At 39.7% G+C, this 14905-nt stretch overlaps 1 protein-coding gene across 3 annotated transcripts; it reads left to right on the top strand.

Annotated features, from left to right (window-relative positions):
• Window positions 1-383: 383 nt before the first annotated feature.
• Window positions 384-14419, top strand: soat2 (sterol O-acyltransferase 2). 3 transcript variants are annotated; one of them, XM_046383249.1, is made up of 17 exons: window positions 384-626; window positions 1319-1425; window positions 2068-2207; window positions 2430-2488; window positions 2716-2855; window positions 2983-3036; window positions 3478-3585; window positions 4222-4504; window positions 6041-6116; window positions 6935-7019; window positions 7435-7480; window positions 7785-7914; window positions 8321-8418; window positions 9154-9252; window positions 9492-9627; window positions 10558-10703; window positions 12053-12611. In XM_046383249.1, the coding sequence occupies exons 3-17, from the start codon at window positions 2129-2131 to the stop codon at window positions 12098-12100; spliced, it is 1587 nt and encodes a 528-aa protein (XP_046239205.1). In that variant the 5' UTR covers window positions 384-626; window positions 1319-1425; window positions 2068-2128; the 3' UTR covers window positions 12101-12611. The 3 variants fall into 3 exon arrangements, 2 of the variants coding, with proteins under 2 accessions (XP_046239205.1, XP_046239203.1); XR_006842954.1 differs by lacking the exon at window positions 1319-1425 and adding an exon at window positions 12827-14419 and having other exon boundaries at window positions 386-626; window positions 12053-12198; XM_046383247.1 differs by lacking the exon at window positions 1319-1425 and having other exon boundaries at window positions 386-626.
• Window positions 14420-14905: the final 486 nt, after the last annotated feature.

Raw genomic sequence — 14905 nt, forward strand, 5'->3', positions numbered from 1 at the left:
GTTTACTGTTATGAAAAACTCATTTATATTCTAACTAATTTATATATTATATATATATGTACAGGTTTGAAATGTCCATATCATATTAATTGTTCTGTACATGTGTTAAACTCAGAGTTAAGGACAACACAGAAAAACATTCCCTTCTCAGTCTTCATCTCCTGACTTCGTAAAACCTTTGAACTGAAGAACTGAGAACAGACACACAACTTCATCTGTGCCAAGTAGAAAGCGCATAAAAATCAGTGGTTGCTTCATGCAATAAATAAACGAGACTTTAGACTTTAGGACAGACTCCACGGTACTGCAGCAGAGAAAGTGGCAGCTCAGCTGCCAGAATAAAATGTTCAGATGACACTTTTATTAACATGAATGTGAGCTGATTCTGGCTGTTGGGTTGGAAAGGAGGGTTAGACAGCCAAGGGCCTGTCCTGTTCAGGGCCAGGAGCCAAAAAGGACAAAGTGCAAAATAGCAGCTGGGGAGAGGAGAGGACAGAGATCAAAAGAACTGTGACACACACCTACATAAAAACATTTCAGCAGCTCTGTCTCAGCAGGACTCATCGACTGAAACAGTGCCTCTCAGCCCTGTCGACCGCTGACTGAGCCCAAGGCTAGAAGACTGCGTGAGTATAAGTATATTTCTCCTGGATGTCACGTCTGAATGACATGATTGTATTTGACATATTTTATGATTTCACTCGCTACAGTTTTGTTCAAGTTGTAATTGTAAATGGCAATACATAATAGAATGAACTCTGTGACTCAGTTTGTATTTGTAATGTACAAAACAGGAAGTGATAAAAAACGTTTGTGAACAGTATATAGCAATGTAAAACAATGATTATTTTTAACTGCAAAAGGAGATGGAAAAGGAAGTGAGCCATGAATTCAAATCTAATTTTTAAAACAACCCCTCAGAAACATTGTGGCCGATAAACCTTTCTAACAGGTCCAACAAAAATGACTGAAATTTATTCCAAATTCCAAATTCTGTTGATGGGGCAGTTTTTGGTATTAATCCATACTGTTCTTGGGAAAAAATAAAATAATACTAATCATCAATAATAAGGATTGAGCTGCTCAAAAGAAAACAAATAAAAAAATAATTCTCTTTCTCTGTCATCTCATCATCCTTAGCTAAATAATGTATTATCTGTATGTCTAAGCAAAGTTAATCAGTTATATTGACGGTTCACCTGAGGAGCAATCAACAGCATGGTTTAGAAAATGACATCACTCTGTGCCTTTTACCACCTCCCTTGAAGTCTATTGAACTCAGTCTCTGCGTCATGTCTTTTGTGTGTCTTATCTATAGTGTGTGAACTTCCAAAGGGGACAGACTGGCTTTATCATTTGTTTACATTGTTTGGCTTAAGCCGCAATGGCTGATGATAACACTCTGCTTACGGAAAAGCACTATAGGTAACCACAGTTCAAAGCCCCTGACCCTGCATTCAGACCAAGAGTTTGTGCAATTTTTCAGTTTGGGATTCAGGTGAGTAAGCTCACCTCCTGTGTACTGAGGTTCATCAGGAATATTAATGCAGAATGAGGCAACCTGCCAGCAATGGGGCTGTGACCTCATTTAATCTCCCAGTTTATAGTTCAACATTCTCAAGTCTACATCATCAAACTTGGACAAAGGGGAAATTCACAGTGAATCACATAGTGTAAAAACTTTTTCTGCACTGCAAAGTTGCACCTTGATCTGATGATGTCACAAGTGCTCTACCATGGTTTTCCCTAAGATTATAACCAAGAACAGAGCCATGTGCGGATCCAAATTGTTCTGAGCTATAGGGGGGGGCACTTCAGACTTTAGTCAACCAATAAACAGCAGGCTAGGTTTGCCAAACACAAATCAGATTATGATTAATAGCACAATAAGCAGTTATGGTTGCTTGTTGAGTCCCATTCCAGAACTGCTTTTGCACCTTTAATCGGTAACAAATCATCACAGTGTGATACCAAATGCAGAGCTCTTATTAGCTTTTGACTTCCATCATTTATCCTCAGGAAAGCAAGCATGTTTGTGAGACTAAACTACAAATGTGATATGCACAGGATTGTCCACGTGAGTCCCAGTAGACAGTCCTGAGTGTTGTGGTGTGGACCTGTGGCAACCATGAGCTCCGCAGAGCCACGTAAGGGACTGTGGCACCGAAACGTCAAGGCCCCTCAGTCAGATGAGCTCTCCGGTCATGGTATGGTCAGGAACAGATTTACATGCTTAATCCATTAATGGAGACTGATAGGCACTGTGTTTCACTATGTTGCTTTAATGTGGAAAATAATTTTTCTATTGGTCAGCTGCGATTATTATTTTTGAACTGTTCCCCTTAGTTTTGCAATGGACATTAATGCAGGCGCAATATGTAAGTTATTGTACTGGCTGACATTTAATGTGATTTATGTTCCCTTTGCAGCTGGTGACCATAACAGTGAACAGGAAGAAGATATAAGACAGTGGCAGAAACATGCACAGGTACCTGATAACTTACACTGTCCCTCCTGTGTCTCACTCATTTGGGAAGAGGACATAGAGAGCCAAGGCTGTGTGCAGGGTAAACATCATACAGCCTGAAGTGATGTTTTAAAAGAGTGTAAAATGACTGAGAAATAGAGTGTGGGGTGAATGATACAGTAGGCTGTAACTTGTGAAAGCTACTACAAAGAATAAATAAATAAATAATTTTCTTGTGTGTCCTGCAGAGGGTGAAGGTGAAGGTCCTGGAGCAGGTCCAGGATCAGCTCAGTGATATACTGGACAAAGCCCTGATTGAGTCCGTCCAGCCTTTTACTCAAATCCAGCTCACAGTTAATGGAAAGACGCCCAAAAAACCCTCATCCAGGTGAGGAGGAAGACAAGGAAGAGGAGGCAACTTTCACTAGCACATATATTATCGCTTATTGATCTGGGAGACATAATTTATCCTCCCATCAATGTGTGTGTCCATTCCTCTGTGTTGTTTGTTTTAGATCTCAGAGAATGGATGACGGCAAAGTTTTCATAGCTAGACCATCACTGTTGGAGTAAGTATGAAAGACTGGTAATCTTTATTCCTAATTCAGAGAAAATATTTGACAGACCTGTAACTAGGATTATTTACATTATTATGCTATTTTCCTAGATTAATTTAGTCAAATATTTTTGGTCAATAAAATATGAAAGAATAGTGAGAAATACCCAGTTGAGATGTTCATATCTGATGTTTGGTTTGACAGACAGACCAGAACCCAGATATGTTCAATTTAGCATCACATAAGACAAAGAAAAGCATTTTTGCTTAAAAAAATGACCTGAATATAAAATAGTTGTATATCTAATTAGTAAATCAAGTTATAGTTTCAGTCATACTTCTACACGAGTATATTAAAATTAATCTCTAATACCAATACTAATACTCATCTCAGTATTATTTTAATGGAAGTGTTTTTTCAGCTTCTGTCTCTGTGATTCTCCTTGTTCACCAGTGAACTGTTTGAGATCAGCCACATCAGGACCATCTACCACATGTTCATAGCCATACTGCTCATCTTCTTTCTGAGCACGCTAACTGTGGACTACATCGACCAGGGCAGGTCTGTTTGACGTGTGTTGTGGAGGCGTGTATGTTTTATGATACTAACATGTGTCAAACTCTATGAGCCTGAACTAATCTCTTACTCAGTTCTTATCTTCCTTTTTTTCCTTATTGAGTCCCTGCCTGACTCTTTACTCATCTGGTAGTAGAAAGATAGAGCGAACAATGCTCCTGGGTATTCCCGCTGCTGCATTAGGCAGCTCATAATGATTTGGATCATGGGTTTAATTCTTATGTTCCTCACAGGAAGAAAATGCCAGTGGGCAACTGTTCACCATGTGCAAAATATTCAATTTATCCACCCAAAGTTAGCATTGCTTTTAATATGAGTAAATTGATGAAATGAAAAATACAATTGGTGGGTATTGAATTTAACAAATCCTTTGATATCACTGCAGTAAGTATGTATTGTAAATCTATTATTATCAACAGAGGGGTCTTTTTAGATGGGAGAAAATAATGGGAGAATATTCAATGCATTTAACTCTTCCTGCCATTTACTGAAACAAGTCATGCCTTAATAACATTGAATTGTTAGGCAAATGCCCTTTTTAAAAGGTAATAGACCGCAGTGGCACTTCATAATTTTATGTAATGATTATAATTTGTTTTTTTATTTTAAATGTAATCTCAGGTTGGTCTTGGAGTTCGACCTATTGTTCTTCGCCTTTGGGAAGCTGGGGACGGTGGCCTGGGCCTGGACTGTCATGTTTGCCTACACTCTGCTCGTTCCCTACTACACTGTGATGTTCTGGGGATCTTTGTACCACAGCTTTCCTTCTAAACTGGGGCTGTCTCTCGGCACAGGCCTGGTCCTGGCTGCAGTGCAGACCTACGTATTGGGTCAGTTCCCAATCAATGTGGTTGTACGCTACGAACTGCCAGCGGCCTCACGGTTCATTGTGATACTGGAGCAGGTCAGTGTGTGCTTAAGGAATAAATTCTTTTATTGGGTGCAAGGATGCAAAAGTTTGGTGAATTCACATATCAGATTTGTGTTTAGGCAAAAGAATAATGAGTTCTTCACAAAGTTCTGAACTCTTTTGTGTCTTTACTGCCTCAAACCCCCCTCCAAGTTCTGGACTGAGTTAGAGGATTTGATGCAAAGTTTTCCCAGAGGTGAGAGAGTGGTGATTGGTGCGGACTTCAGTGGACATGTTGGTGAAGGGAATAGTGATGTTGAGGAAGTGATGGGCAGGTTTGGTCTTCAGATGAGGAATTCAGAAGGACAGAGAATGGTAGACTTTGTAAAATGTATAGAGATGGCTGTAGTGAACACTTTCTTCCAGAAGAGGCTGGAACATAGGGTAACATATAAGAGTGGAGGCAGGAGCACACAAGTGGACTTTATCTTGAAGGTGTAATCTGAAGGAGATTAGCGATTGTAAAGTAGTCGTAGGAGAGAGCGTAGCTAGACAGCATAGGATGGTGGTGTGTAGGATGACTGGTGGGAAGGATGATGAAGAGAGCAAGGGCAGAGCAGAGGACAAAGCGTTGGAATTGGACAAAAGAAGAGTGCTGTGTGGTTTTCAGGGAGGAGTTGAGGCAGGCTCTGAGTAGTCAGGAGGTGCTTCCAGATTACTGGGTAACTACAGCTAAAATGATCAGGGAGACAGGCAGGAAGGTACCAGGGGTGTCATCTGGAAGGGGGGAAGGCGACAAGCAGACTTGGTGGTGGAAAAGAAAATGCAGTACAGAAATGCCAAAAATTTGTCTCAAGTTATTTAGAAGTGCCTCCTTTGTATTTGTACATCAGAGGGCAGTGAAAGGTTTATTTTTCAGCTACATAATGTCTTGCTGAAGATAGCACATTTTGCTCAGAGTTCTTTATTCAAGAGAGCTACCAAAAGAGACAGTAGATCTCAGTGTTGGTAAAGTTAAACATCATGGACCTGTAATGTAATATTTCCTCATCTCCCAAACTGTCCTCATGCTAAGATCACCTCTGCTTAATTTCATGGAATGTGACATTTTAGTGCTTAGATGGGGTCCAGTCAGCATATTTGTAATTTCTATGCTGCCCATGCCATTTATAAATTACATTATGTTGTTTTAGGTGCATGATTTTGTTTCGTAAATTGCCCAAAAACAGTAAGTGGCTCCCTGCTGTATGCAGTTATGTGACTCATCATGCCTCAACTGCAGTTTATGACAAACTAAAATGACAAACCAGTTCTCTAGCTGTGATACTGGCTGCCCTGTTGTGCTACACATTTCTCTTTTGTGGTACTTCCTCCTGATTAATTACAGGCGAAGTGAGCAAACACCTAAACAGTACCTCAATGGGTCGATATGTACGAACACAGAAAAATGAGATTAACATGACAGCTACATGTCGGTTGGTCACTTCAGACATCTTGTCAGGCTGTGCAACAAAGACAGATGATGAAGAGGCTGTTATTATTGATACACTGTGCTTCACTTCACATAATAATTGTATCCTATTTCGGCAGATTCGATTCTTTATGAAGAGCTACTCATTCATCAGAGAAACTGTTCCAGTTGTTATGAAGAATACACCAAAGGAAGGTACTGTACTGTATTGTATTGATGTCAGGTGCAATTGCTCTTCAGGCAGTATAATTACTCACAGTGACACTTCTAGACACGGGAGAAAAATGACTAAAACAGAAACCAGCAGGTTACCACCAAATGATTCATGCGTGGTTGAAACTAACATGCATGTACAATAAACAGGCTCAAGCATGTGCATCCCTGTGAGATCCTTTTGATCACTGCACTAAAATAGCTCAACGAGAAAGCTGTATCGTCCTTGATGAAGGAGTAAAAATGACAGAAAATGGCAATTTGATAGGAGTGTTTCCTGCCCATTGTGTGAGTGCAGTTATGGAATGAGGCCATACATAAGTTCCTTGTTTAACACAGCTTTATGATTCTGTTAAATGCAACTTTCACAAAACAGCACTGTTCCATTTTAAATGTCATTAGAATTAGCAAATATTGAAGCTTGGCTGAAGTGTAGCTAATAACTAAGCAAAGGAGATTAGAGACATACTTGGACATAATGACTTAATGATTTTGTGATGGCCTCATTGTTGTTTAATTTTAAAGGGAGCTGTTTGTATTTGTGCCATTCATCAAGGCACAGTACAAGTGTAGAAATGGAAGCATAATGATTGGCATTGTGCCACATATTTAAACAACAAGATTGAAGTGAGAAACTTATATTTGAACCACAGACTTTAAATCAGCAATTGTTTTAACAAAACCTTTGTTAGAATCATTGATGGCAACCAGTGAATGCGGAAAGTTATTTCACTGTCAGTTTCTCGGAATCAAACCAGATTTCTGATAGTCATACTTTCTGAATTGTGTTTGCTTTTTAGGAGAAAGTCCCAGATTCCCAACAATGTCCAGCTATCTGTACTTTCTCTTCTGCCCAACACTCATCTACAGAGAATCATATCCTCGGTAAGACATGTTGTCCCTTTGACCTGGACCCAATCTTCATATCCTTCATTCTGTTTTGATTATTGATATACACTGATGTGAATGCAACTGTGGTTGTCACATTAACTTTGTGCCACAAACTAAAACAAGAAAGGTTTAGTTAAATGCAATCATGTTTGTGTTGGAGGTCAGCATCCAAACATTTTGACATGTTAAAGTAGCAGCAGTGAAAAAATTTGATGTGAAAAAGCCTGCTTGTGTGAAAAACAAATACATCACACTGAGCACAGATGATTTCATGCCATATATCATATCATGAGTAAAGCAAACTGTCAGGCTGAACAATGTGTGTAAATGAGTTTTTGGCACAGTTAACTGTACACATTTGTGAAGTAGTGACTATTTGTCTTCTTTGTCTGTTATCTGTTCTTCACAGGAATTCCCACATAAGGTGGAAGTATGTTGGCGTCACACTCGGTATGGTAAGGTGAAACTCTGGTCTGTTGAAAGTTCAGTTTCATTTTCACACTGTTCCTTGTTTAGTCAGAATACTTTGCAGGCCTTATGGGAATACTGACACGTAGAAAGAATATGACCCGGGCGTTGCTCAAAGCACTCATACATAAACTACAAGCGCTTGATAGCTTTAATCTTCGTTATCTAAGATTACACAACTTCTTCTAGTTTTCTAATACTAATTCACAAGCATGACCTCGATTTTATATCCTTTCCCCAGAATACTGTTACGTAACTTTTTCCCCTACATTTTTAACACTCAATTTGTAGATCTTGGGATGCCTGTTTTATGGCTACTTCATCCTGGTCCGCCTTTGTGTGCCTGTCTTCAGACCGGAGGCCAACCAGCCTATTACGAAACGAGCAATGGTTCTGGCTGTGTTCAACTCAATATTACCAGGTAGTGTATGTTCTACTCTCTACTGACTGAAATTTGTTGTTTGGAAGAGTTTTCAGGCAAAATTAGGAGGGAGTCTGTGACTCAATCGCTTGCTCACTTGTGCTTATAATATCCACCTCTTATCTGTGTGAATCAGCTCTAGTGAATGTATCACTTAATATGGTAATAGAGGAAATGGGTCTCTAGTGTTTTCAAGTCTGTGATAAGATTAAAGATGCTATTATGCAACCAGAGACAGGTATCAAAGGCTGGTGTATTTATTACTCTACTTAAGTGAATAGCTTCTTGAGTAAGTGCTGATGTAGGAGCATCATTGTCAAGTTACAGTTCTTCTGAGGATGCTGGGAGCAATGCCCAGAATAAAAGCATTCCTCATAACCCCTCTCTCTGTGTCTTTCTGTCTCAGGTATAATGCTCCTTCTGCTGTGTTTTTTTGCCTTCCTGCACTGCTGGCTCAACCTCTTCGGGGAGCTGCTGTGTTTTGCTGACAGAATGTTTTACAAGGTGTGTGGTATGGCTGATTCTGTGTGGCATCTTCTCTTCTGTGAACACATTATTCTCAGATATGCTTGCTTTTCCAGATGGGAAAACATTTGATTAATGAGAAGTGAAATTACAGCTGGGTGGCCTGACGGTCCCATAACAGTTTAACTTTTCCATCCAATGTAAACTGCTGATACAGCTCTTAAATGAGACAAAACCATTAGGCTGTTGGCCACTCTTTGTACTTATGTGACTTACTGTATTGACTTATGTGTTCCTGCAAGTCCAAAGGTTTGATTGCAGATTGATTTAGGTATAAAAATAGTAAAGTGGACTGTGAGGACAGAGGTTAAATGATTGGAAGTTGTTCTACTTTGAAAAATATTTGGTGCCTAAAAAGTGCAACTTCAACAATATTGCGCATGATCTTGTATTGTGAGCAAACCACTATGGTTTTATTTACTTTTACAGAACAACATCATTGTAACTGATCCTTAATCTTATAATGAAAGTAAATAAGCGTATTTTCCAAAAGTGTTGAGCTATCTTTTAAAGCTGCAAACTTAGCAATGGCCAACATGAGATAATCTGATATGCAATTAAAGTTACAAGTAGTCTTTTGAATTTCTCATCTGTCATACATTTATTTCTTTGTGATGATAACTCACCAGTATAAATTAAACCGAGGTGATCCTTTTATATTCTGTTTTAATTTTGATCCACACGCTCATTTACCATCTCATGTTGATCTTCCAGGACTGGTGGAACTCTACATCTTTCACCAATTATTACCGTACCTGGAACGTGGTGGTTCATGACTGGCTCTATTGCTACGGATACAGAGACTTTCTCTGGGTGAGCAGAGTGCCAGTACAGCACTATAAAATTACATAAATATCTACATAAAACAAAGCAATAGTACAACGTCTCTGTGTGTTTTGTCTGCATTTCCAAAGCAGCATGTCACAAGATGAAGTGCTGTAGTGGTTTAAAAGTCATCTTGTAATTCTAGTGACACAGATTGACCACTGAACCAGCATGACCAATGAGCTTTGATCTAAACCATCTCTGTTCTCTCTCTCTGATCCCTGCAGCTGTCGAAAAGGAGATTCCGAACAGCTGCCATGCTCTCTGTCTTCATCGTCTCTGCTGTTGTCCACGAGTACGCCCTGTCTATGGGCTTTGGCTTCTTCTATCCCGTCATGTTCTGTCTCTTTGCCATCATTGGAGGTGAGGGGTATACTCCGTAACTCCAATATGGCTGCTGAGAAACATCCAACAACACATTGGCCTTTCAAAATAATGAATTTGCTATATTTTTGATGCTGAAGTTAAAACAAAGTCTTTGACTTATCTGTCCATATCTTGTTAAATATATGAAAATGTCCCCTTCAGCATTCTGGACTGTGCCTTTTAATCTTCAAAGTTGAAATCTGCAACTGTTGCCTCCCTAAAGAGAATTTAGTTGTAATGCACTATAGACAAAGGTGTTTGGACATTGGTGTGGATTTGGCCCTCGCTTTGTGGCTGTGGCAGCTTTAGCTCCTCTGGGAGTGTTTCTGTGGGGGTTTGTGGGGTCAGGCACTGGTGTTGGACGTGAAGCATGGTTCCTGGTCCCTACTTCAGTTCGTCCTGGAGGTGTTCGATGGGGTTGAGTTCAGATCTCTGTGTAGGCTAGTTGTATTCTTCTGCACTGGACTAATCTGGCCATGTCTGGAGGTATGGCATTGTCCAACCATACATGACTGACCCCCGGTTCACAAAGCAAGGTCCATACAGACATGGCCAGTTGTATTCTTCTGCACTGGACTCATCTGGTCATGTCTGTATAGACCTTGCTTTGTGAACTGGGGCTCAGTCATTCAGGGCTGAAGGCATAGCATTGTCCAAAATGTCTTGATAAGATTTGCATTCACTGGAAGTAAGGGTGGTAAAAGGGAATTCAATAATAAAGAGGTGTGGCCAAATATTTTTATCTATATAGTGTACTTACAGAGAGTACACTTGTGCATTATGTCCTTTCCCTCTAGGACTCAAAAAGTACTTATCTGACAAAACGTTTCCTGCCATTGCAGCTGTCCAGCCAGATCACATTTCAGCCAACAACACAAATGAACTGTCACTTTTATAATGCCATTCTCTCATCTCAACCTCTCCTAGTGATCTTCAACTTCACCATGAATGACAAGCGACAGAGCCCCGTGTTCAACGTCATCATGTGGATGTGTCTCTTCCTCGGTCAGGGCGTTCAGGTGTGTCTGTACTGCCAGGAGTGGTATGCCCAGATACGCTGCCCTCGGACAGGGGTATGTAATCCAATTACATGCGCACTGCTAATGCTGGAGAGGCTAAGAAGCAAAGCCATGAGCAGACTTACACTTGTTTCATTCATTTCTTCATACCTGGATGACTCTACTCTTTAAGGATAACTTATATAACTTATAACAGGGACGCAGATGCTGCCGCAGCTTGTTTGCAGGCTTACAGATGAGACATTGTTATATTTTATAGAAACAAGAAGTGGGTCAAAAACATGCTGTCGCTCAGGTTTTATTAAACTGAGTTTTCTTGGCTGTATCGGTGACAGAAGCAGGGATTTGTCTGAACTAAAATTAATAAAACCTGATAGCGAGATTTGTGACCCCTTTTTTCCAGCAGAAGAGAAGAGAACATATGTAACTAAACAGTGAAATTCTTCTGAGAGATTTATTGTGATACTTGAAGGCCAGAACAACTATCCCACTGCACTGTGTTTAAGCTCAGTGAGAGGCTGCATGGCTGAAAAGCATCATAAACCTACCATTTTAATAGACATAGTCTCAGATACAAAAAGGTGATATTGTGTGACTGCACGTGTGAGGACTTTACAAGAAACAGCAGTAACAGCAGTACTTTGTACTTTGACCCCAGCTGCTCAGATACTTACATGGAATTAGGCTATCAGGTGAATAAACTTGAAATACAGATAACATTATGACTAGACTAAAAGACGAGAGCAAAAACTCGTGGATACTACATAATTACATTACATGACATTACATTACATTGCTTGAGCACTTTGACATTTGAAGTCATACAGACATCACCCTCACTTCGTCATCTGTTCTTATCTCCAGTCATTCATGAGCATCTGTTACCACACTGAACACATGCACAGGCGTCAACACACACATTAAATGCATGAACTTGTTCTTAAAGAGATAACACACCTTGCTCACAACTTACACACAAGTAGGAGAGCCATGTGTTGAGTAGTGGACATTTGTGACAATCTGACATGTATTTAACCCTTAAAAAGCCCTCATCCAAAAACCCAAGTATTTAAAGTCACAGATGTGAAGGATTTGCAGGACAGATGGGCACAGATGTACTTAACATACTTATTCTACTATGAACTACTGCATATCTTTGTATCCTCTGCTAAGGCATCCTCTAAAGCCAGTGTCGTCATTCACACACACAATGGATTAACACAGATAACTGCTGTCTAAAAATAGAAATGACATCCGTAAAATGAGATTATTACGTGATAATGAATAGACATTAAATCATACAGATACAATGTATAAAAGGATTACAGATAATGTTATGAGAAGGAGGAGGAAGAGGAGCACTCTATGAATATTTAAACCGATTTTTCTAATTTTCTCTACAGAATAGTTTCTTGGAGTTGTTGACACCGCGATCGTGGTTCTGCAGATGAAATGGTCTTCCTGCGAGGCTGGAAGATGAAAGGACAGAGGTCTGAAAATCTTGAGGGACTGAACATAAGAGAACAAAGAAGGACAACTTGAAAGACATGTAAATATATGCATTTTTCACATTTTTCATGTGTACAGATTCCTTTGGGTCAAGGCGCAACCATGTCTTCATTTTGATGTGGCTGACCTTTCACCTCTGATTTATTTAAAGTTTTTTCTTGTACTGACAGTATTAAATACTGCTATAATTACTCAGCCTGTGTAGGATTTCCTTTAAAAAGCTTCTGCAATGAACTGATTTTTACCAAGTGCTGATATAATATTGTACTGTAAACAAAGTGTTGCACATTAATCATTAATTTTGTTTACTGGCAAAGTCTTCAATGTGTGAAAGTGTTTTTGTGTACAAAATAAAAACAAATGAGATGCCACGTGTTAATCAATGAGCTGGTAGGCTGAGCTAGTCTGCCTGTTTGCCCGTTAAACTGAGCTAGGCTAATCACATCCCAGCTCACATACAAAATAATGTACAGGGTGAAAATATGTATTATGTAAATGTTTTTCACAAGTTATAAGAGAGATTAATTCCTCGCTGAATGTAATTCTTTGAAACATTGAATGTGTTTGAATGTTGTAATTAAGCCTTTAGGACACAAAACCTGAAACGGGGATGTTTTTATTCTCGTAGAGGCCTTGCATCCTTAATTTAACCTTTTGCTTATTTGTAGAAAACTTTGTCACAGAAGACAGGTCAAATCAGTGACAACTTCAAACAGACTTTGCCACAGAAAGGGCACCTGGCCTACACTGTGTGTTGCATGTTTAATCTCGCCTTGGTTGACATTCAGCTGGCAGTGATTGGTTGGGAGAGCAGGTACGTCAACCAACCAAAGACAGGCAACACAGCATCTTATCAGCCTGCCACAAAGCCTCTGTCTGTCTGGCTGCCACATCCCACTGAAGTCATACAGGAAGAAGAGGATTAACATTGGTACAGTGTTTGCATTAGTGATGTAATGCTCTGTAAACTGATATACTGTAATTCCACTGCAGCTTAGAGAGGCACAGCACAGTTTTAGAGATGCATGTATTTGTCTAATTCTGACATATAGTCTTAGTTTTTCACTGTCTTTTTCTTTTTGACATTGTTTGACATCCTTTTTATCTGTTCAGCTTTCTTTTGACATGAAAGGAACTGTCACATACACATTTTATTTTTTTTTATGGATGCAGTTGTCCGTGTCAACCATTAACAAGCCAACTTTTCCATCCTCTTCACATTGCTGCAACAATTTCAAATGACATGTTTGCTGCATGGATACAAAGGGCGGGCGGAAGTCAAAATATATTATTTGGCCTCTCAGGGGACAGGGGAACAAGCTGTAAGTCAACAGTGACATGAATCACCATGTGAAGTTGTCACATTATGTTACCTTTTTCACATCCTGTAGAAAAGGAACATCGTTATTCGGTTCTGTTTCTGGGGATCTGACAAATCTCATGTCCAGTATTCATCTCTTCTCTGGTCTCCACCAACCACTAAGAGGGACATCTAGCTTCTTGGCTGCTAAATCCTCCACTGAGTCCACCAGCTAGTCACCAACTTGGTCTGTCTGCTGTGTGGTGCTGGGTAGGAAGCACACAGTGGTTTCCTTTCTACCAACAGCCTGCCTGCTGTGGCTGATGAACTATAATGTAAAAATACTTTAATTTAGCATTGCATATATTTAATTGGTTTACAGTTGTACCGGAATCAGATTTCAGCTACAGTATGAAATGGAAGTGAATCATCCAACAAGAAGACAGGGAGGTTTTTTCCGTCATTTGTTAATTGAGTTTTACCAGTGATGTACTCTAAATGAGATGACAGATGGACCGTAAATGATTCAAATGAAAGCTCAACCATCAGGCATATGCAGCTTCCTTTCTCACCCAGAAGTGACACTTCAAACCAATTTTTGCTTTTTGTGTGTTATTTCATCAGGAACTTCTCAACTCATCATGAGCTACATAAAATGCACTATTATTTGAACTGAATGAGTACATCTTACTTAAAAAAGACTGCAAAAAAAGTGCTGAGTTTTAACTGAAGCTGAAATACAAACCTCTGCTTGGCTGGTACAAATGCGGAAACTGCAGCAACCACAAGAAATGCTTTGGATTTTTCATATGATATAGATGGAAAATATGCTCAACTAGCAGACAGAATGGATTATTTCTCTCCACGCAGAATGCCCTACAATACCTCAGTTGTCTCCAGAGGCCTCTGATATGAATATTTCCAGGTTCTCTGCTGAAAACAGACTTTTGTCATAGCAGTAGAAAATAAGGCAATAAATAAAACAAAAGTAACATTATAAATCCAGAGTGGTTTATTGGTTTATCAACTGGCAGATTTGCCAAAGCACCATAAGAAACAAACTGAGCAATAACCTGCCTTCATATATGTGAATGGCAGCAAGATGCATTCAGGAACAGTGGTATTAAAGCATGAGTAAACAATCCAAACATAACACCTTCATGACAGGGTTTAATACATCTTCAAACAAAAGCACAATTTTGACAGCAGCTTTCATACTTTGCATGCTATGCAAGCATGCTGGCTGTAATTCTCAGGGAAGAGCGATTGAAATGAATCAAACAGGAACCACACTGACTCCGTAACACATTGCAGCTGAAAGATGGGGGAAGGGCAGGTACACACTGCAGCCATAAACGGGGATTAGAGATGAGCACGCAGATACTCACTTACTTCCATCAGAAATGCCAGCCAGCACTGTTGTGCTGCTGCTGCTGCTGTGTGTGCA

The sequence above is a fragment of the Scatophagus argus genome, chromosome 3 (genome assembly GCF_020382885.2).
Source record: "Scatophagus argus isolate fScaArg1 chromosome 3, fScaArg1.pri, whole genome shotgun sequence".
NCBI classification, from domain to species: domain Eukaryota; kingdom Metazoa; phylum Chordata; class Actinopteri; family Scatophagidae; genus Scatophagus; species Scatophagus argus.